The sequence below is a fragment of the Pezoporus wallicus genome, unplaced genomic scaffold, assembly GCF_028554395.1.
Source record: "Pezoporus wallicus isolate ANWC-B61680 ecotype Strahan unplaced genomic scaffold, APGP_CSIRO_Pwel_v1 contig_6966, whole genome shotgun sequence".
In the NCBI taxonomy this organism is placed as follows: domain Eukaryota; kingdom Metazoa; phylum Chordata; class Aves; order Psittaciformes; family Psittacidae; genus Pezoporus; species Pezoporus wallicus.
Window position 1 is genome coordinate 4,765,096 of NW_026639746.1, and position 22,009 is coordinate 4,787,104.

General features: G+C 37.2%; 1 protein-coding gene across 11 annotated transcripts in view; it reads left to right on the forward strand.

The window, feature by feature from the left end:
• CADPS2 (calcium dependent secretion activator 2) overlaps positions 1 to 22,009 on the forward strand; it is a 310,379-nt gene that overhangs the window by 123,554 nt on the left and 164,816 nt on the right. For all 11 annotated transcript variants that reach the window (XM_057415800.1, XM_057415805.1, XM_057415801.1 and 8 more), the window contains exons 5-6: positions 2,304 to 2,540; positions 5,447 to 5,568. In XM_057415800.1, the coding sequence (XP_057271783.1) occupies positions 2,304 to 2,540; positions 5,447 to 5,568 (359 nt within the window). The remainder of the gene's footprint in view (positions 1 to 2,303; positions 2,541 to 5,446; positions 5,569 to 22,009) is intronic.

Below are 22,009 nucleotides of genomic sequence, written 5' to 3' on the forward strand. Positions count from 1 at the left end.
TGGATCATGTATTCTAGCATCTTTGTTGGTAAAGAAAAAGGTTTGCAGTGATTACCTGCCTCTAAGAGAATTATTAAACCATAGCCTTAAAAGGTCAGGACAGCTTAAGAGAATTTTCTCCATATAGCATTTTGATGTTGAGGTCTCATTCATGGTTCCTGGAATACATCACTTGCTGATTCTACAAGTTGTTAATTACATATGAGAAGTTTATTTTAGCAGAAAAGGTAATTTAGCCTATTTCATGGAGGTAAAAACCTTAGAAATATGTTCACCTATGACAGAAAAGAATTTGTGTATCTATTTGGCCATTTGTTTCTTTGTATGACTAAATATAAAGTAGTTGAAATCAAAGTATGTATGACCTAATGGGGTTTTCTACTTGTTGTAAGTGGTGCTCTGTTTCTCTAAGATACTTCTTGTTGTCCTGTGAAGAGACTACTCAGTGTCTTTACTCCTTAAGAAAAGCATCCTAAAAATCCATTTTAGCACTCCATAAATCCTGACTTAAAGGCTAGTGTGTGCATCTGCCTAATCAGTGTCTCACATCTGTCCCCAGGATCTCTATTTCAGAATATATTCTAGTGCGTTGCTATCAGAGTTCCCAAAATTCCAGCCCTGCGCTGGGAGATGCGTTCTTCAGATGATCTGCGCTTTTCAAACCAACTTAATTACATTCCTGTGCATCTGCACAAAAAAAACAGTGGGCAAATTCCACTGCTCATGTTGTATCTCTAAATTATTTTAACTATTAGGGCTATAGCAATTTGCTACAAATTCGCCATCTTAAAAAAACAAGTAAAAAGGTGGCATAGGAGGTGGGAGGGATGAAATTTGTAGACCTCAGAGTCTTTCTGGAGGATCTTTACCCTGTTTTTGTGAAGGAGAGCATTGACTACAAACATCCAGCTTTTACACAAATAAAGGCCTCCATGTATTCTGTTAATGCCATCTATGGAAGATTATAGTAGTAAAAAATATAGAGCAAAAGGTTTTGTGGAAAGTTTCCTTGATTTTTACATTTGAGGTGGAAGAAGCATCTTAACAAGAGGAAGGATCTTTTAACGACATAATAACAGTCTGTCTTTTGTGTTGGTGTATTATTTGTATGTTCCTCACAGGATAAGGTACATTTTGAAAATCAGTCTAAAGTGGAGTTTTTTGGCTAGAGCACCTTGAACCTTACCTTGTATTTTTAGTTTCTAACTCCTAAGTGACTTTTTTCTTTTTTTCTTTTTCAATCTGTAATGTACCGGCTCTGTAATGCTGTAATGAGCCAGATGACTGGACTTGCTGCAGGTGTTTTGGGTCACAGTCAATTTACTTGTTCTCAGTTATTGAAACAAAAGCAGCTGTAAAGGTTTTAATAGAAAACATTTAAAGATGCTCCTTAAAATAGCTAACGACAAAAATTGTCTGGTTTAGGAGCAGAGTACTTACCTTTGCAGACAGTACATGGGCAGCAGTGTTTGTTTCTCATTTATATGTAAATCATTTACATTTTTGTTCAACCTTGAGTCACATATTCTCCCAAACTGCCCTATATTTTATGCACAGTATAGGGAGAAAGTGTGCATAAAATTGGCTCTGTACATGTTCCTATATGCGTTATATATGAAAAAAGTGATTTTTGCATTCTCTCCAACACTTATGTTTAAAATAATCCCATGTGTAATAATTCAGAATTACTTCCGAAATGAATGACATGTTATTAAAAATAGAAATAAAAAAATTATAAGAATTTAATATCCTGGTTGTTGTTTAACATTTTATTTTAGAAGCATGAATATGATTTATTTTTGGTAGCATGGGAAATGGGTAAAGTAACAAAATTATTAGTAGACAGTTCATTTTGCCAATTTATAAAATATGTGAAGGAAACATTAAAGGTATATTATCAATTCGGACACTTCAAACACATGTATTAGAAATGTCTAGTGTGTAGATAATTAGGCTGGTTTTATGGTTAGAGGATTCTGGGTGGAGGGAGAATGGAGAGAAAGGAGGAGCAAGAGATTCCTTTTTTTACAAATGTCCCTTTTTTTTTTCTTTTTTTATCAAAGAGACAATTTGTCCACTGCATTTGAGGAATGTGATGGAATTCTGAATTCAAATTACATTTCTTTTTGTTAAAGTTAACTATATTTATGGCATGTGATTAGCCTTTGCATAAAAAAATAAACACTGAAGTTAAGACTTATTAAATATCTCTTTTAGCTGAAAACAAACTGAGAGTAAATGAACATGATGTATATTGTGGGGTGATTTTTTTCCTCTCTAACTATTAAAATATACCTTCCAAGGAAAGAAAATTCCCAAAATTTGTAACACGAGAAATGGAGAATACGTACATTGAAGAGTTGCGGTCCTCGGTGAATTTGCTGATGGCAAATTTGGAAAGTCTTCCTGTGTCTAAAGGTGGGCCAGAATTTAAACTGCAGAAGTTAAAGCGATCACAGAATTCTGCATTCTTGGACATAGGAGATGAAAATGAGGTTCAGCTGTCGAAGTCTGATGTGGTCCTCTCCTTCACATTAGAGGTAATAACATGTTTTGCAGAGAACTTGTCGACAATTTAAATTAAAACAATATCTGTGTCTTGATGCTTTTTTGTTATTAATCCTTCCTTAGTAATTTTAAAGTTTTATGTTAAAGAAGTGAATTATTATTTGTCTCTTTGATCATTAGCAGTTAGAATACAGCTATGATGTGATGCATTTTCCACTTGCAGCAGTAGTCGTATTTGGGCCCACACAGCAGTGCGGGCAGTTGACTCTCCCACACAAATCTAACTTCAAATGAATTTCAGTACATTAAATACCTCAGGATGCTTTTGAATGTAATAGTGGAACACTGTTGTTATCAGAAACTCATTCATAGATTTTTATAAACAAGTTGTGTTTTTTCACTGGAAGCATCTAGAGAATAAACAAAAAGAAAAAAAAACACCTGCTGGTGGTCATAGCAGATTTTTATAAACACCAGAAATGTAGGCTATAAGGGCTGGTGGACTTAGCTTCACCCCCCCACACACCATCACTGATCTAAAAACCACAAATATTCTGCGAGGTTGGTAATCTGCACTTCACCCTGCACAAGACAAAAAAATTAAAGTATTACTCTACACGTAGCAGGTTTTAGCAGGGCAAATTTTCACTTTAAACATGGTGTTAACCACATAAATTGAGTTTCTTGCTGGACAAGATATTTAGTATATCTTACTGAATCTCAGTGGTTAGAAGAGCAAAAGTAAATGGCTGAACTGATATTCATGTAGACTGGAACATGGAATATCTGCTCTTTTTCTGTGCCAATGGACAAATAAGAAAAGCTTATTACATTTCCTTGGAGACAGAATATTTTTGGAAAATCTGAGGTTGTGTGCACAATTTCACATTTCTGTAATCACACATAAACATATCCCTATCATGTCTTTACATGTCTTTAAATTGTAAAGTAGCCAGCAAAATCCCCACTGAGGGCTGCTGCACAAGCATGTGAACAAACAGGAGATCTATCACGTGTCTAAACATTAGTATAAAAATTTATAACATTTATAATGTTGCGGTAGGAATGGGCCTTGCTGGCGAAGGTAGGAGACACCCATCACTGCATCACTGCAAGCCACAGGGACTGTTAATGCAAGTTGGATGTTTCCTCAAATAGCCTGTTTGCAGAAATTTGTAACATGAAATATCAAAGTAGTAGGAGGAGACTTAATCACTTACGTTCTTCAGCTGTTGGTCAGTTTCAGAAATAGACAAGAAATACTTAGGAAGCTGTTTATCAGCTAATGAGCTAGTAAATCAGCTAGTGACAGTTTCCTTCCTAATGAAATGCAACTTTTATCATTGCTGGAATTCAGAATTGCTACCAAAGACAAATGTATTGTGCAATTAAATTGGAAAGTCAAGGAAAAGCATCAAGATAAAAAGGAATAAACATGAAGTCTGCATTCAACAAGGACATGTGTTTGGCATGTGGAAAGACCTTATAGGCAGTATTAGCTAGAACGATCTCTAGTGCAGTGTCGCGGTGATCATTGGTCACTTTCATAAGTGCTTGAATTCCTGGACCACAAAAGATGGAAAATAAAGATGATTACATCATTTTCACTGAACTGCTATTGTTATTTATAAAGGGTAATAGGCAATGTTGATAATTTATGAGCAATGTAAAGATCTAATAAATGATCAATGTCATCTCACTGTAATACTACCAACCTAGTAATTCTACAAGACATCTAACTCTTACTAATGTCTGTAAGTTTTAAAGTACAGAGGATTTACAGCTATGGGTGAAGTCTGGCTTAACATGTTTGAACTGAAACAAACTAGCAAATATGCAAATAGTTTAATACCAAAAATATTTTAGTAGTTGCTTGCTGACCTAAGACATGAATTGTCTCTAATGAGACCAAAAGTAGCCATTACTTTTGTAATATGTAAAAACAACCAATGAATATTGGGGTTTGTTACAGTTCAGTTGAGGACAACTTGTCTGATGATTAAATGGATTGTGTTTTTCCCAGTTTCTTCTCATAGGCCCAAATGGGGCTAGAAAGTAAAGCAGCTTTCCCAAGGCAGGAAGGGAAACCTGTCTCTCTTCTCAAATCTTCTCTGAATTAGAAACATCTGAAGTGTAAAAATTCCACTAATTTCACACTATGACAAGCTGTAAGGTTTAGAAAAGATGGAGAGCACTTGAAGTAGAACTGCGTTTTGCTCTTCTGAGCTATAACTGAGTAGTTTAGAGGAGATGGAAAAGCTATGGGATCTGCCAAGCTTGGATTTTCCCTGGTGGGGAAATTTCTCAGAGTGCAGCTGGTGTGGGTGACTTTTTCCCTTTCTCTTCCTCCCATCCCCATATGCGCACTGAACCTGACTGCAAGTACCAAGCTGGGAGAAGGAAAAGAGGTTGGTAGTGGGGGAAAAAAAATCACAGCAGCTAATAGCGGTGCCCTGACCTGCCTCATGCTCAGCACAACATCAAACTGCTTCTGAGATTCAGGGGTTGCAACCACCAGTGTCACAGCACCACTATTAACCTTTCAAGATGTGATCAGTGTACTCGTTTTGTTTGCACTCTGACTTAGTAACCTGTTAATTCTATAAGTGCTTACTTAGGTGACTGCTTAAAAGATACAGACTTAGAACTGTATTTAGATGTTTGTCTCAAATTCAACTACTGGCATTTAAGTTATGCTTGGAGTCGGGTTTTGGTCATTATCGAAGTAGAAACAAAGCAAAAATTTCAATTTCTACTACGTGTTGTTGAAAGTGACATAAGAAGACAAAATTAAGGCTTTGTCTCAGAATGTTTGAGTGAGAGGTCTGGTGATTTATTTATTTATTTATTGAATTTTACCTGTATGGAGCCTAGTAGTGCAATAGCTGTGCTATGTAATGTTTTCTGAAGGATAAACCATTTGCTTTCTTTTCCTCAGATTGTTATAATGGAGGTCCAAGGCTTAAAGTCAGTCGCTCCCAATCGAATTGTCTACTGCACCATGGAAGTAGAAGGAGGAGAGAAGCTTCAGACAGACCAAGCAGAAGCCTCCAGGCCACAGTAAGCCACTCTGATGTTGCTGCATCCAGCATCTCTTTCCTTCTTATCATGGGAGAACCTAATGGACTATCTTTAACAGTTTTTACAATTAAAATTAATTGTGAAAACTCTAGGTTATGTGAAGGTTTTTTTACTGGGTAGTTATCTTAAATTCCTTCTGAACAATTAAAATACAAATAATAATTATGGTGAAATAAGTACTAAGTGTGAATACTGTCCAAATGAATACAATTGAACCTATGTGTGAGGAAAAGAACTAGAGACTGCATCCTCTGAAAATACAAACCTCTTGATAGATGTTAGCCTGAGGGGATTTTATGTGTTCTAGGTTAATGTGCAGGTGGCCTTGTGGAGTGTAACTTGTACAACTGGTGGAAAATCAATGCTTGGTAATCAATCTTGACAGAGCTTACTCACCTGCTGAGCCTATTTCATTTTAAATTATAGACCCACTTCTTTCAATTAGTTTTTGAGGGAGACAGTCAGCAAACTGACTTGGAGGTGGATAACATCATGCCTTCTGTAGTTGAAGCACTCGGAGTGACAAAGAGGAGTAAAATTGTGTATTTTGGTTGATTTGTCTGACCTGCACACTGACTTCAGACACTTTTCTCTCTGTTAAAATGTCATTTGGAAACTTGTGTAGATAACTTTCCAGACAGTGTGTTGGTGTTTTACTGGCACCATAGTGTGCCTCACAGAAGACAATTTAAAAATTGCAGTTGTTACAGTATCTGAGAACATCTTCTGCAGATCTGTGTTGGTAGTTTCTATTCCATTTGGGCCACAGATACAGACTTCTCCTAGGGAAAATTATAACCACAGGGTTTAATCTGCCTCTTCTGGGGTTGGAGGAGGAGGAGATCTAATTTGGTGGTCTTTCTCCTGGCTGCAGCAAATTCCCATAGCAAGTAAGCCAGCAGCCTACTCCAGTGATATATTCAAACAGCTTTGCAGAACTCTAAATATGTGGGACAAGATGTAAAATTCATTTGTCATAGTCCCTGGCTGTGTTCTGTCTCCAGGGCATAGGAATGCTCAGTCTTATCATTTGCATGTAGTACATGAGGAACTTCTAGAAGCAGCATGGCACAAGACGACACAGAGATGCACACATTGAAGCAAGGTCATTAGTGAATATGCAACATCCCCTGCTAATTTGTGGACCCGCTGGGGTGTTCTCTGGTAGCATGGGGCCCCATGACAGTCACAGGGATTCCTCATAGAGGCCATGTCTCCAAGCTGTGCTTTGTCTTAAGTTGCTCTCATACCACTGCCTGCAATGAGTACCTCCAAACTTTGCCTACTGTCACAATCAAGGCTCCCATTTCTTCTGAGTCTTTTCTCACTCTTGAACTTGTAAACTGCTGTTTTAAATGGTCAACTAACCTCTGATGTCATTGGTATGGGTCTTCAAATCTCACTAAATTACCTAGAATGCACAAATTCTTGAATCTTGGGCACAGTTACTCTTCCAGAAAACGGTCTGCATGTGTTAAGGGTTTTGTTTCTTTCTAGCCATTTCCAGATATAGTGAACAAAACATAGTAGGGATGGTTCATGGTAAAGTCATGGTTTACTTATTGCATACTGAGAGCTGAGGGTTAAGGAAAAGGTTGTAAAACCGATCAGAAGATCTATATTGTGTATAGATATATGTGGTAAAAGTTACTAACAGATAAGTCGATTTTCCTACCTGTCAAATAAATAGAAAATTTGTGAAAAGGAAGTTCCAGAATATATGGAGTCAATACAAGAAAAACTGGAGTCTTTCTAGGAAAAGGAGTAACGTTAGGACCTGCTCTGAGCTTGTAAACATTTATTTTCAGACTCAACAGGTATGAGTTGTTTGAATATGGAAGAAAGATTACCAGCTATCCCATGTAAGTGATGTTGTATCAGAAACTTACTTAATCAGAAAACTCATATGGATTTGTGTGGGAAAAATTATGCATCTTCAGGAAATTGATGACTGAACCGTGCACTGGAAGGACAGACATGAGTTACTGGTGCTGCTGACCTGCTGTCCTACAAAACAGTGTAACATGAAGGGGCACGGCTGGTAGAGCTTTAAAATGCATCTCATTCTTGTGGTCTTCTGAGTTGTACTGTTTTCCATTTCTGGCAAGAGTAATTATGAGACACTGCATACAGTATGATAACGAGCATATAGAGACATGTAGCTTGTAAGCGTATATAGGAATGTAGTTTGAGGCAATGGAGGAGGATATTAAATTAGACAAGCATGAAACTAGTAAATTATGGGCAAACAGTAAAGAAGATGGAGGAAGCTGCCTATGGAATGATAGTTTCTGTATTCCACAGTTCAATTTTTTTCTCAGAGCCAAACCAGGTTTTCTTGATGGTAGCAATATTGCTTTGTTTTGATCAGTGACAGGGGCAACTAAGAGGGCTTGGCACAGTTTAATCAGAAATTGATGCTGGTGAAAGAGAGCTCAGGAAGTACTGTTATAGGCTGGGAGGAGTCCCCAAGTTTCAGAAGACTTAAGGTGTCTCTCTTTTTTTCTCTCTCCTATCCCAGCATGTGTCCAGTCCTTCTCAGATTGTTCTTACTTTTATGACCAACACATCCCTTGCCCTACATAGTCATCTGCCTCCTCTTGCCCCTCTGTTTCTTCCAGCACTCATCACTATTCCCTGATGGGCCAGTCAGTCACAGGGTGAAGATTTGGATGTCCTCCTGCAAAGGGGGGTTTTAAGAAGAGATAGAAACAGAAGTGACTATCTGCTCCTGTTAGTAATGGTGCTACTACTGGGAAGAGAGATGTCTTCTTTCCCCCTCTGTCCTTTGGCAGCAGTGGTCAAAGTCATGTAAGTAGAGGCAAGTGACCAGCTGGGCAAGCACAGCCGGCCCGTCTCTTTTCTAATACAGACAATACAAGTTGTGGGCTGCCCTTGGCTGCTGCCTGCTTTGCCTGCTGCTGGATCTGGCTCCTTCCTGAGATAACTTTTGGTAATGTCATTCTGATAGGATTGAAAATAATCAGTGAGGCAGGAGGATAAAACACAAAACACATTGTGGAGCGCAGGGAGGAAGAATCAAATCGTGTAGTTCAGCTCAAGTCTTCAAATCACTAGCAGTAACATATTTACACTGGCAAATACCAGATAAATGAGAACATAACTTCAGATTTTATATAGAACGTGCAGCCAGAAAAGGGTAGCAAAGTGCTCATGCTAAGCATAGAATGAGACAGTGATGAAAAGTGAATGATTACCACCAGCCTGCTGTGGGAGACTGCTGACGAGAGCTCCAAATCAAGTGCTTGTCACATACTTTTTTTGTAGTGGGTTTATCATTTTGAACTGGTAGCTACATCTTTGAAAAAAGCAGTATAAAGAATTATTTATGCCCATTTTTTTTTCATCTGCAAAACATTAGTGTATGCAGTGTAACGCTGCAACTGACAGTGACAAGGAGAAAATGACGTACTAGGATGAACGCGTTCAGAACAGAGTGCAAGCCAATGTGACCTTAGAGTGAAGATGAATAGAAGCATGAGTCAAGTGGAGACTTAATTCGGATTTATCCACTATATCCAAAATGCTGAATATTTTCTCAACTATTTTTGTGGGTATTTATTTAAGTATTTCTCTGAATCCCTGAATGCTACCTTAAGAATAATAAGGAAATAGGAAACAGTGTCCTTTCTTAAAGGGGAAAGACCTAGTTAGAGTCTCAGAGAGAAGAGCACACCTTTTATCTGTAAGAAATACTTTCTGGTTTCTTAATGCCTTTATCCGTTGTCTGCTTTCTAGCCCTTTGAATAATAATTTTTGTAAGTTTATATTGAGGTGCTTCATTTTCTTCTTTTAACAAGCTAAATAAAGCACTTTCGATGTGAATGTTACTGGTAGCAAATGGTCATTCTGAAATGCAGATACTACAAACCAGTATAGACTGACTAAGTTTAAGTCTTGGATAAGTTTGCAGACAGATCAGTTATACAGCTTCACATGCAAACCCTATAAATTTTTTATTACTGCCTGTGAAATATTTCTTCATTCCTTCCAGCTGTTTTCTGCCTTTTAGTCCTGCTGAAAATCCCTCCAACATAGCCTGTGACCTTTTCTGCCAGAGATCAGTAGGCAGAGCCTTCAGAAGTCTCCTTCAGTTGTGTGAAGCTTTGCATAACTTTGTTGCTGTGACACCACAGGGGGTTGTCTTGCAAAATCCAGTGCTAATTTCATTTTTCAAATGTTACTGATGTGGCTTAGCTTTTAGTCTTGTGGAGTCTTGTGTCCACGTGTTTGCTTATCATTGATTTTTATTGATGATGAATATTAAATAATGTGGTGTCTTGAAAGTGTTGTCTTTTGGGTATGTATAATCATGCCTAAAGATAAAAGATGGGAACATGCTATCTTTTATCCGTACAAGTGACATTCTGTTGTCACATATTTAGGCAACAGAAAAAGATCATAGCTTGCATGATGAGAAAATTTTAATGGAGCCAGGATATTCTTCATGTAAACAAGACAAGATGATCATATTTTGCTGCCAGTGATTGTATAACCTTATAAAAAGGGCTATTATGTATTACAAGTCTGTGAAGAACACATAACTATCTGACCAGAGGAGGCAGGGAACCTCAGTAAAGACTGCACAAATTAAGTAAATGCTGCTCATATTATTTTTATACAATATTCTACCATTCTTAATTCCAGACAGTATTTAAAGTATGAGTACTTGTGGATGCATCATTAAAGATTACTTAACAAAAATTCTGTAGAACAGCTTAAAAAAAAAAAAAAGGAAAAAGGGGTTAATTTTTGAAATTTAACATTTCCTTAAACAACATGGTCACTCATAAAAAAAGAAAACTTTTTTTAATACAGGATGTCACCTAAGATGACCTTTCTGTAGGCAGAATGGATAGACAACATTTATAACCTGTGTCAGCCATGTTCCAAACATCAGCTAGTCTTATTTCTTCATCATAGTGCCTGCTACTTTCAAATTTTTAGTTTTGATTAAGGGAAACATGGATGGTCATACCTACAACTGTCACGTAACCTGTGATTGCATGACACAGATGTACAGTACAAAAGGACAGACAAGGCACACCTACTCTTTTCACCTGCTACTGCTCTGATACATCTGCATAAATGAGATTAATTAACTATAGTGTTAGCTTTCAGTGATCATTCCTTATATTTTTTACATGTGTAAGAATCCATGTTATTGCTCTTGCACAGAAGGAAAAATAGAATTAAAATGTTGTACCTGCCTCATATTCTTTTGAGTCTACAGACTAAGCATAGGAAGAAACAAGAGACAGTAACACAAAGTGTGTTCTAATCAGCTCGTAATCAAACTTGTTTATTGCTGGCAAGCCATCCAGCTCTCCTTAGGGTGGGTTTTTTTTCTGTTTGGGTGCTTATTTATTGAAATGAGTATATTTGCACATGGGATTTTTATAGAAGGATAGTGAGATTGTGGTTCCGAAGTGCCTGATCTAACTATGCTTGTCTTGTTGTTCCTATGCTTCCTATTGTCTCTTCTGAGGATATATTCTCTTTAGGATTTAGGTTCTTGAACAGAGTCTTACTTAATGGATTTCACCAGTTCTTTTGACTATTATTACCTTTGGAAGTTTTTTTACTTTCAGAGAAGTGCAGGGAAATCCATTGTTGAACTTAAAGAATAACAAAGTAGAATTGTTCAGCCTACTTTTTGGCTTCCAGACTTTTTTTCTTAAATTTTATGCAACATTTACAAAAGTGAGGTTGCATGTTAGAGAACCTCTGTGTATTATTAGTGAGATCATTTCAAAGGCTAAAGCCTATGAGACATAATTATGGTGATGGGGACAATGCTGAAAACTTGGTCATCTTTTCATAAGCATTTGGGAATTTTAGGGAAGTCATTGGGGTAATGATCATGACAGGAAACAAAGTATGTTTGCTTTCATAAACTAGGTTTGAGTTGCATAATGATTATTAGAATTTGCTCTAAGATTCATCTTTGTGTCCTTAAAGGACAAATTCCATCATGGCTTCCATCTTGTGTGGCAGTAAGTCTGTCTTTTTTGGATTGTCAATTCACAAAATAAGACTGAAGAAACTACTTTTCAAAAACTTGGCTGCTATGAGCAAATACCATATATGTCAGTATAGTATCCAGCTGTGAAGAGGAAAAAAGAAATTACAAGTGGGAAATTATCTGATGTTTTCTTTGTTGTGCAAAGGAAAAGATGGAGAAGAAAAAAATTCATTTATCCCAGCCTGTGTTGTGGATTAATGGTGGAAAATTTTCACAAAAGGAATATGGATTCACCTGAAAATTAACATGACAGTTTTATTCAGTTGTTCTTGATGACTAATCAATCGCTTGCTTTTTAAAGAAAGGAAATAATACCTAATCAGATCAAATATAAAAAGCAATATGATATTCTCAAAAAAAGGTACAGAATTTCTAAAATACTCGAGTTTCTATGGTCATTGATTACTATTAGAAGTTGTCTAAGATGTTTTTCACCTTTCTTATTGCAGAGAAATATGAATTACATACAGGCTCTTAATATTAAAAGAAACTTGAAATTCAACTGGATTATACCCAGAGCAACCTGATTTTAACTGGCCTTTCTCTCAGCAGGGTTTGAACAAGGTCACCTCCAGCAGTTCCTTATAGCCTAAATGTTATGGTGATTCCATGACTAATTCTCAAAATGTTCTCCATAAGTCTGTCTACCTATGATAAAAGGGAATATTCACTTGCCAGATCAAGAAGTTTGGTATGGAAGAAATTGGGATGAGAGGAGGAAGGAGATAACCAAAGTTGGTTGCAATCTCTATTTGGATAGTTAGTAATAAACACAATCCTTCTGCCACCAGGGCATACCTTTTTTTATTTTCTTCACTTTAATTTCTTTGATTGTTCTGTCTAAATCCTAGTTGTTCTCCTTGCTGCTTTGTGCTCAGCATGATAATAATTGGCTGAAAGCAACCAGAATTTCTGCCCTGATGTGATGTTTGCACATCTGAAGACTGTGGCTTTGGTGCACTGCCTTCTGCTGCCACGCTTAGACCACAGGCAGAAAGCCAGTGGGATGCGGGCTTTATGATTAATAAGAGGTTATTAACCCTTTTCATCTAATGTCACTGCTGGAAGGATTAGCTGTTTCAGGGTGACTGTCCTTTAGCATGTATAATGACATTACATGTCTCTTGCAAGACAGATACCAGTTTTATTTCATAGTGCATTTTTGAATCCTTGGGGCTTGAAGATGTGTGTCCCACTGTTATCCATTTCACTATAACAGGGCTTAAAGAAAGACTTTACTCACTTCTTAATGTACATGATATATCTGTTTCCATTCTGATTCCTACCTGATCCACAGGAAATGTGACTAATATTTTGCAGACAGTAATAAGCATTGTTTAGCATTGCACTAAAGCATCTACAGATGTGTGATCCATCTTCAAACTGAAGGACATTTGGCTATGCATAGTGCAGTGTTGAGCCACAGCCAGTTAAATCCTGTGTAGAAGAAAAATGTTTTGGCTCATGCTAAGGTTCATGCTAATATAGCTAACTGGCCTCTGGATGGGTCAAGTGAAGGCAAAGGCAGCCTGTAAATTATCATGTAGAGGGATGGTGGTCTGTCTGAAAAATTATGGGGTTGGGAAGGATTACCTCAGATTTTACCTCCAGTCTCCTTCTGGAATACTCTGGTAGAGTGGATTCTCTTGTTATTCAAAGTGCTCTGCACCTGGCTCATCTTTTGAAAATTTTATTATTTTGTATGGGCAATACTGATATGAAAACAATTCCTTTGGATTGCTGTTGAAATGGGACATTCTGATCAAATCAAAATTTACATTTTCAAAATATACCATCCTTGTATCTTGGTTTGAAGATACCTTTCAAAAATTTGCTTTTATTTGTTATTAGCAATATAATACAGGTATGTTTAAAATAATCGCTAAACATTTGACTTGATACAGTGTTTGAATTGTGTGGTTTCATTTAGTTTTGGTTTGTTGTTATGGTAAAGAGATTGGTTGAAGAAAAGGGTTTAAAAGAAATATTTTTTTTGCTATTGAGTCCTCTTCAGACTAAGAGTACTTTGTACATCTCAGATGCTCATGACTGTCAGAAAACTGGTTTTCACCCTGCCATGACCAGATTCTGCTGTCACTGTGTTAGTACTGAGATTCTGAGGTGTCAAGAGGTCCAGTACTTTTGGAATACAGAACAGTCCACTGAACAGATGAAGAAAAAAAATTATAGATCTTGAAATTTCTTAATAACTGTATAGTATATAAGGTATGAGTCTCAAGGTTAATGGACCTACTTGAAAGCAATACCAGCAGATTGAGAGTAGGAGGGCAGCAGAAACAAAGACAGAATAATGTGGACAGCTGATAAGAACAGTAGGAACCAGAGGAGTAAAAAGGGTTTCAGAGTGAAAGAGAAAGCAGTGTGATGCCAGATGGAATACTGAAATTTTCTTATTTGATTCCTAGGTCTTCCCTGATAAACGATGCATACTCAGATAGGTCAACTTTGTGTTTTCACACATCTTTAGATTGAAGTGACATCTATCTGCTTCATTGAAGTACTGTCAGTTTATCAATATTTGAACATATTGAAGGCTTAAAGTGTTGCACAAATACTAAATAATATGAAATAAATAGGATTTGCAACTTTTAACAATGTTGGGATGGATTCATAATTATCTTTATCAAGGCAATATTGAAATAAATATGGATACAGAAATTTCAAAAGCATAGATATTCATGTCTGGCCTTGGTGTCCATCACCAGCCCCTAGCTGGGTTTGAAACTCAGTGGGAAACAGGAGTTAACGCCTCTCACTAATTCTTCACACAATATGTAGCAATGGTTCTTAGGACTTAGCAATGTGTCAGCCTTGTTATGCACCACTTAAAATCTTCACCCTGACTTGTCTTAGTTGCCTGTATTGAAAGTCAGATGGGAAAGCAAGGCTAAGTAATAATTTATTCATACCAGTTTATGTTTGTGATGACAATACTTGTCATAATAGCATTCTGTAGTGTTAGAATGCACTTTCCTCATTGTCGGTGTAGAAAGCCTAAATGGGCGCTTTCACTTAGTTGCTTATTATGCACTGAACCTGTCTTTTGGTTTTCCTTTCAGGTTTGCATTAGACACATTTTTAAAGAAAAGCTATTCATAATTTTGCTTTTTTTTAACAAGTCATTTTTTTTCAGATTCTAAAAATGTTTTATGTTTAAAAAGAAATACATTATTGTGCCTAACTCATTATTAGCTCTGTCATAAATGGGTAGAATTCTCAGCTCTGTTAATTCCTTTATTTCAAACAGTTATTTTTACCAAAAGTCAACCCTGAAAAAACACCATGTGATCAGATTATTCTTTTCTTCCTTTCATATTAGTCTAGTCTAAAGAGGCTTTACAATACAGCATATACACCAAAATGCTGTATCCTTGCTTTTGCCAAAGTAAGGATCCTTTTGGAACTTTCAGTTCTTCAGAGCACAGTTCCAAGTAAGGGTTGCCAGTGTTACCACCCCAAAAGCCTTTAACTTTCCTGTGAATCCATGATGGGGAGGAGATATATCACTTTTTCTGCATGACTAGATTGGACAGTGACTTGACAATGCAGTCAGAAATCGAATGCCTAGTTACTTACATATGCAGGTACAAGTGCTTAACACCCAACTTTTCTGTAAGGGAAGTGCTCAAGAGATAGCTTGCTAGTCTGCATTTCAAACTGCTAGTGTGCTGAGTCAAAAGTTCCCTTAGAGTTGGAAATAAATGAAAAATGGTAAAAGAGAAAAAAAGGGTGAAGGAGGAACAGTATTGTGGACCCTGCTTGGGTGGAATGAAAGGTGATGCAAACAATTACATGGCCTTCCAGCCTTATACCAAAATTTCCCTTTCTTTCTGTACTTCTTCCTACTGTCATCCATCTCTGTAGAACAAATTATCTTTCTCGTGTATATATATTTTGTAGTTTTAGGAAGATTTTGATCTGTTAAAACCATTACTATTTTAATGCTCCTTCACTAGCTGACAGCCTGAAAGTTTTTATGCAAAGTGTCAATGTTTTTGTAGTAGGGATTAAAAAGCAACGAATCTGCAGTTTGTAGCAAGATTTCTGCATAAAACAGGAGGATCACAATAACACAAGGAAGAACAGTTAAGCCATATAAAGGATTAGTTTCAAACTTTCTTTATAGGTTACTTTTCAGCTGCAGTTTAATGTGCTTGCTCTGATGGAGGAAATAATGTTCCTTGCATTTCCATCAAAATAATGAGCAATTTTCAAATAAATATATGTAATTTTTTTGCAACCCCATTATAAGCATTATAGAAAGGTACAAGCAAACTCTTTCCCTTATGGTTTCAAACATGATTTCCAGATTCCACTGATGTAATGGAGAAAATATATATATATATATGAAAGTAAAGATAATGGTTGTAATATTGCACATAAGTAATAATCATTGCCCTATTAAATCCCTGATGTTGCATAATAAATTTCTGTTGCTTGTGCAGTAACATTTTGACATCCTTTTTCAATAGCTTTCATTAAAGGGAGAAGATGGAATGTTCATATTATTTTGTAAGCTGTGCAGAAGTCAGAAAATAAACATGCCTTTGGATTGTATGAGACAGCTGTTAGCATTAAGGCCGCAATTCATCCTGGTGTCAGTCATTGCCAGACAGATGCTTGTAAGAGAAAAGGAGATGCTTACGATGTTTGTCCAATTATTAGTGGAGAAGAACTAGCAACGATTAGTACCAACTAATACTCTCTTTGGGAATCTCCGTAAAAAAGTCAGATAAGGATGGGTTTAACTCTATTTTTGTTTGGCTGAATGGAACCTTCTCATTAAATTAAAGATTTATTGTTAGATTGCTCTGGGGTAACTTGCACTGCTGGTACAGTGGCTTGCTTGCCATCTTACTTTTTTTTCCTCTCTCCATCTGTATATATTCAGTTGTAGTTAGTAATATGCAATACCTCATAAATTCCACATTCACACGATACTTCACTAGTAGCAGAATGTTTCAGACCTGGATTTAAGGTGTTCTGAACTAAAGTATCACTGTAGTCAGATGTGTCAGGGAGGAGCTGTGTCATCTGTCTTTTTTGTTTCCTGGCCTTCCATCTCATGACTTGCACTATGAGGATGATTTCTAACCTGAGGATGCTTATTTCTCTACAGTTAAAGTATGTTTCTAAGCAAAGTAGAAATAACAAAGTTGATACAGATTCTTGAGATAGTTGAGACTTGGAGATGTTACACAGACTTCAAGATTGCATTTTCAGTCCAGCTCCACAATGTGCAAATATGAAGTGCTGGTGAATCTTAGTCATGCGGAGCAGTCGGATGCCTAACAAACTGGTTTTGGTTCATCTTCCTGCTCACTTCAGGTCTGTAGCTCATCTCTGTGTGGATAGGAAATAAGAAAACTCTTGTAGAAGACCTCTTAAGGTGATTTAATGCAGTATTAAAAAGCCAGTTGATGTAGATTTAAATCAAGAGTTAAACTGAGAAAGATGCAAAAGGAAGCATGAAAGAGACCCATGGATTCTGGGATTGATTTCAAAAGGAGAATATTTCTGAATGGCTGAGGAAAATCAGTTCCTGATGGTGCAAAGTTCTGTGGACTTGCTATTTTGTCAGAAAGAGAATGTTCCAATAAATAGGGATGAAATAAAATTTCTAGATGTTTGCTTAGAATAATAAATTTTAAAACATTTGCTCCCATTGAAAACTGGGGATTTAAGACCGTATAAAGAAAAGTTTTGACTAACACAGACCATGATTAGAGTGGAAAACCTCAGAGAGAAGTTTGCTGCAGTTTCAAGCATATGAAATGTGTTCCAAAATGAAGTAGAAAAAAAAATTTCCTTAGAGAGGGTTCTGTGACACAGTGATAATCTTTAACTGAAATAAACATCCACATCTTTGCTGGTAGGGATCCTTTTTCAGTGAAGGGAAATCAACTTTGGCAAAGGAGTCTTTCACTAATTACAATATCAGCACACATACCTCTGACAGCAGTGTAAATATGGTGGAAAGACTGGGGCTTATGGTTGAAAATTATCAAACTTCAAATCATTGCAGTTTCTATAGTAATGAGTAGATGAAAGCAAAAATATAATATGTACATAGGAAAATGATGTGGCAAAACGAGAGCCAGAAGAGGCAGGACACGCTTGTGAGGTGGGCTGATGCCAACCTCATGAAGTTTAACCATGCCAAGTGCAAGGTCCTCCACCTGGGTTGGAGAAATCCCAGGCACAGGTACAGGTTGGGCAGAGAAGAGATTCAGAGCAGCCCAAGGAGAAGGAGTTGGGGGTGTTGGTTGATGAGAAAATGAACATGAGCCGGCTTCAGTGTGTGCTCACAGCCCAGAAAGCCAACTGTATCCTGGGCTGCATCAAAAGGAGCGTGACCAGCAGGTCAAAGGAGGTGATCCTGCCCTTCTACTCTGCTCTTGTGAGACCTCACCTGGAGTATTGTGTGCAGTTCTGGTGTCCTCAACATAAAAAGGACATGGAAGTGTTGGAACAAGTCCAGAGGAGGGCCACGAGGATGATCAGGGGACTGGAGCACCTCCCGTATGAAGATAGGCTGAGAGAGTTGGGGCTGTTCAGCCTGCAGAAGAGAAGGCTGCGTGGAGACCTCATAGCAGCCTTCCAGTATCTGAAGGGGGCCTATAGGGATGCTGGAGAGGGACTCTTCATTAGGGACTGTAGTGACAGGACAAGGGGTAATGGGTTAAAACTTAAACAGGGGAAGTTTAGGTTGGATATAAGAAGGAAATTCTTTCCTGTTAGGGTGGTGAGGCACTGGAATAGGTTGCCCAGGGAGGTTGTGAATGCTCCATCCGTGGCAGTGTTCAAGTCGAGGTTGGACAAGGCCTTGGGTGATATGATTTAGTGTGAGGTGTCCCTGCCCATGGCAGGGGGGTAGAACTAAGTGATCTTAAGGTCCTTTCCAACCCTAAGTATTCTATGATTCTATGATTTGGTTTCTTTTAGGCTTGAAGTTGGTAGGTTTAGGTAGGTACATAGTAGTTGGTAGGCTGTGGTTAATGAGTGAGTGACACTGCAGCATGCAGCACTGAAATTATTGTTACTTTTGATTACCCCTCTACCAAGATCTAAAATAAATGAACAGATTATAATGGGACTTTTTAATTCAATGTGAACACGACAAGAGATCCACACTTGTTTTAACAAAAATTTTGCACTTCCTATCTAAACACACTGGTCATGTTCACATTGGCAACAATCACTGGACAGGTATTCATATACCAGCAGCTTCTTCAAATCTGTGGAAATGACTCCTTTCCTGTTTTTCATTGCTTACATACATTTGGTAGTTAAAACATACGCTATTGCAAATATAAAGCATTAAATTTTTCTATTGTGTTAAGAATTATTAAAGATACACGTTTTGTAAATGGCTATTGAAGATGTAACGTGAATTAATTTGCCCGTTCTTCCTTCTGGCTCCTACTTACACAGTACACTATCTCCATAGCAGAGTAAGCTTGAAATAAATTGCCTGAAACATACTTTGACTCAAATGAGATCAAAATGGCACATATAACTTCCTTCTCTTTTCACAGAAAATCAAGTTGCAACCTACAGGTTCACATGCTCCCTTGTATGCAAAGTGAAAGGCACCTGTAGGATTTATTATCTTGTAGAAAATATTTAATGGTTATTGCTGTCAAAATATAAAGAAAAGTACCTTTTCTTTATGCTGTACTCTAATTCTGTTGTCTACGTTTTTAGGTCATACTTAAAAACTGTCAAAGGTCAGTCAGTTGAACAAATGAAAGTTACTCAATCTTATGAATAATACAAACAATCTTTTGTGTGCTGGTCGACTTTTAATCAGCTTGTCAGAAAGATACTTCTTAGAAGTACTGTATTTTCTCCAGGACAATGTCAGGGTGCAACCCCAACCTTAAAAGAAAATACAGATTTGTCTGACCTGTATCTAACAGCTTAGCTTTTAAATTTAAAGGAAATGTTCCACTATAGCTACTCCAATGAGATTAAGCAGATGTGAGAACAGGAAATACTAGCATTTCAATAGGTATTAATAAATACATTTGACAGAAGACAAATGTGTTATGGAAGAAAAATGTTAAATTTTGAGAAACCAAGTAGACATAATTATATTGGCACATAAAATCTAAAAATTTAAATACGAAATTAAAGTAATGGCAGTCAAGATTTGTGTCATAATAATTACTGGTTTGGTATTGTTTCCATGAATTATTAGGTAACCTAACCTATTTTTCACAATTAAACTAAACAGCCCACTGAACAGACATATAGTTGTAGAATAAATCACAAGAAGTACAGAGAAAGTTGACAGAATTTTACAGTGGACATAACAAATAATTCCCTAAATTCCTATTTATTGGCTAAGTAAGCTATATTTATGATTTTGCATTATATATAGGATTGATTACTTGCAGAGTTCTTAGTCACAGATGATGTGGGACAGTAGCTTCTCCAAAGCTGTTGCTTGCAATTACATTATAAGTAATTTTAAGATGATCTGTACACTGAAAATCTGGTATCTCTTTTTATCCTCTGAGATAGAGAACCTGAAATGTGATACGTCTTTCAATGGAATTTGGTTAAGGCAAAGTATTATTCATAAACAGAAAGAACAAAGAGTGAATTTGTTGAGTCTGACGAGATGTTATAAAAGAAATAGCTAGGGGACGAATTGAAAGCTGGCAGATTTTGAGGACCAACATGTTTTTATTTCAGAACAGCAAAGTGTATTTCAAAATTGGCTGGTTTATGTATACCTGCATGCTTTACTCAGTCTACCCCGTTTTGGATAACCCTTAATAAATACTGAGTGTCTGGTACCTTGATATATTCATGGCACAATCTTTATAGCTCAGAATTTTGTTTTTAACGAGACAAAAGTTTATTAATAGGTGCTGAGAGTGCAAAATACACCCAGTAAGGCCATTTTACACTTAATTTTGTACTGTGAAAACAGACAAATGCAAATTGAAAATTTTTAGTAACAGCACTGTCCATAAGGGTGAGCCTACATTTGGGAATTCGATATTACACATTTTAGTTACACTTAATCTGACTTCCTCTTCAGTTAATGCCTGATGTAGTAGTAGCATACGTAATAACATGCTTTTAAATGTAGAACACATAGATAAAAATTTCTGTCTGGATTATTGGGTTTTTCATATCATTATGATTCTTGGAAGAAGCAAACTAAAGTAAACATGATATTGCTTCTATTCGGCTGCTTTCTCCTAACTTCTGATTTCAGATGGTGTGAAGCAATACCTATGCCACAACACAAAGCTCCCGCAGAAACAGGGTTTATGTTCTAGTAATCCACAAGGCATAAAGAGATGAGCTATGAGCCTTGTGTAATTTGCTGTGATATTGGCAGCTGAGAGAAATACCAGATGCCTGCAAGTAAGCATCTTGCAAAAGAATACAATCCTAGATTGGCCTTTTTGATTCCTCATGTGCTTTTTCCTGAGAAATTGTGATAAAAGTCTAGGCAGTAAGATCTGTGACCCATCTGCTCTAGCAGATAACTTGCTTCCAAAGGCATGGTCATAAGAGGTTATGAAAGTCAGCTGAAGTCATGATCAGCCAGAAGGGTGAAGATAAATGCATGGAATGTTTGCACTGTGAACATTAAGCTTTAGGAATCGGTTCAGACTTGCTTTTCAGCCAAGGGTTTTCATTTAATGCTGCAGATGGAACAAGGGGTACAAGAAAGATATCATTCAAGGCTAGTGATCAGATCTGTGTTAAAGATGATTTCTAGTACTATAGGAGTGCCAACAAAAGGTGATGACTGCATGTTAGTCCCATCTGCATCAGTCTTTCATTGTGCATCTCAATGAGAGAAGCAGGAAATTCTGCCAGGCTCCCTGGGCAAGGCTCAAGTGCGTCCCATCTCTCCCTCCCTGCTCTGTCTTCCAGAAATGGAGCCGGTGTGTGTGTCTGGTAAAGTTGGACACTTTCTCAGGAGGTCCTGGAACCAGATGCTGGGGTGCCCAGACTCTAGCACACACTGTGGCACATACCTACTGCTCAGTGACAGCCAGGGAACAGGCTGCGTCTCTTTGATTTCTTTTTTTCTGTCTGTGAGTTAGTGCTAGCACTAGATCTTTGTAGAGAGGGATTTGTTTTGTTATTTTAATAGGAGATGCCCTTGATTATTTGGGTTATCCTGTCCATTGCCTTGTGCGTTGTTCAAGGCCTCTGGATGCTCAGGGATGAATATATCTTAGTGCCTGAGAGAGCAGCTAACAAAGTGCTTAGATTGTGTTTGCAATTGCAAGGCAGCATTCTTCCTGAGTAGCTGGATCTGAGGGGAAAGACTAAAAATACAAATATCCTTTATGAAGATGCTTTCTCCTTGAAATC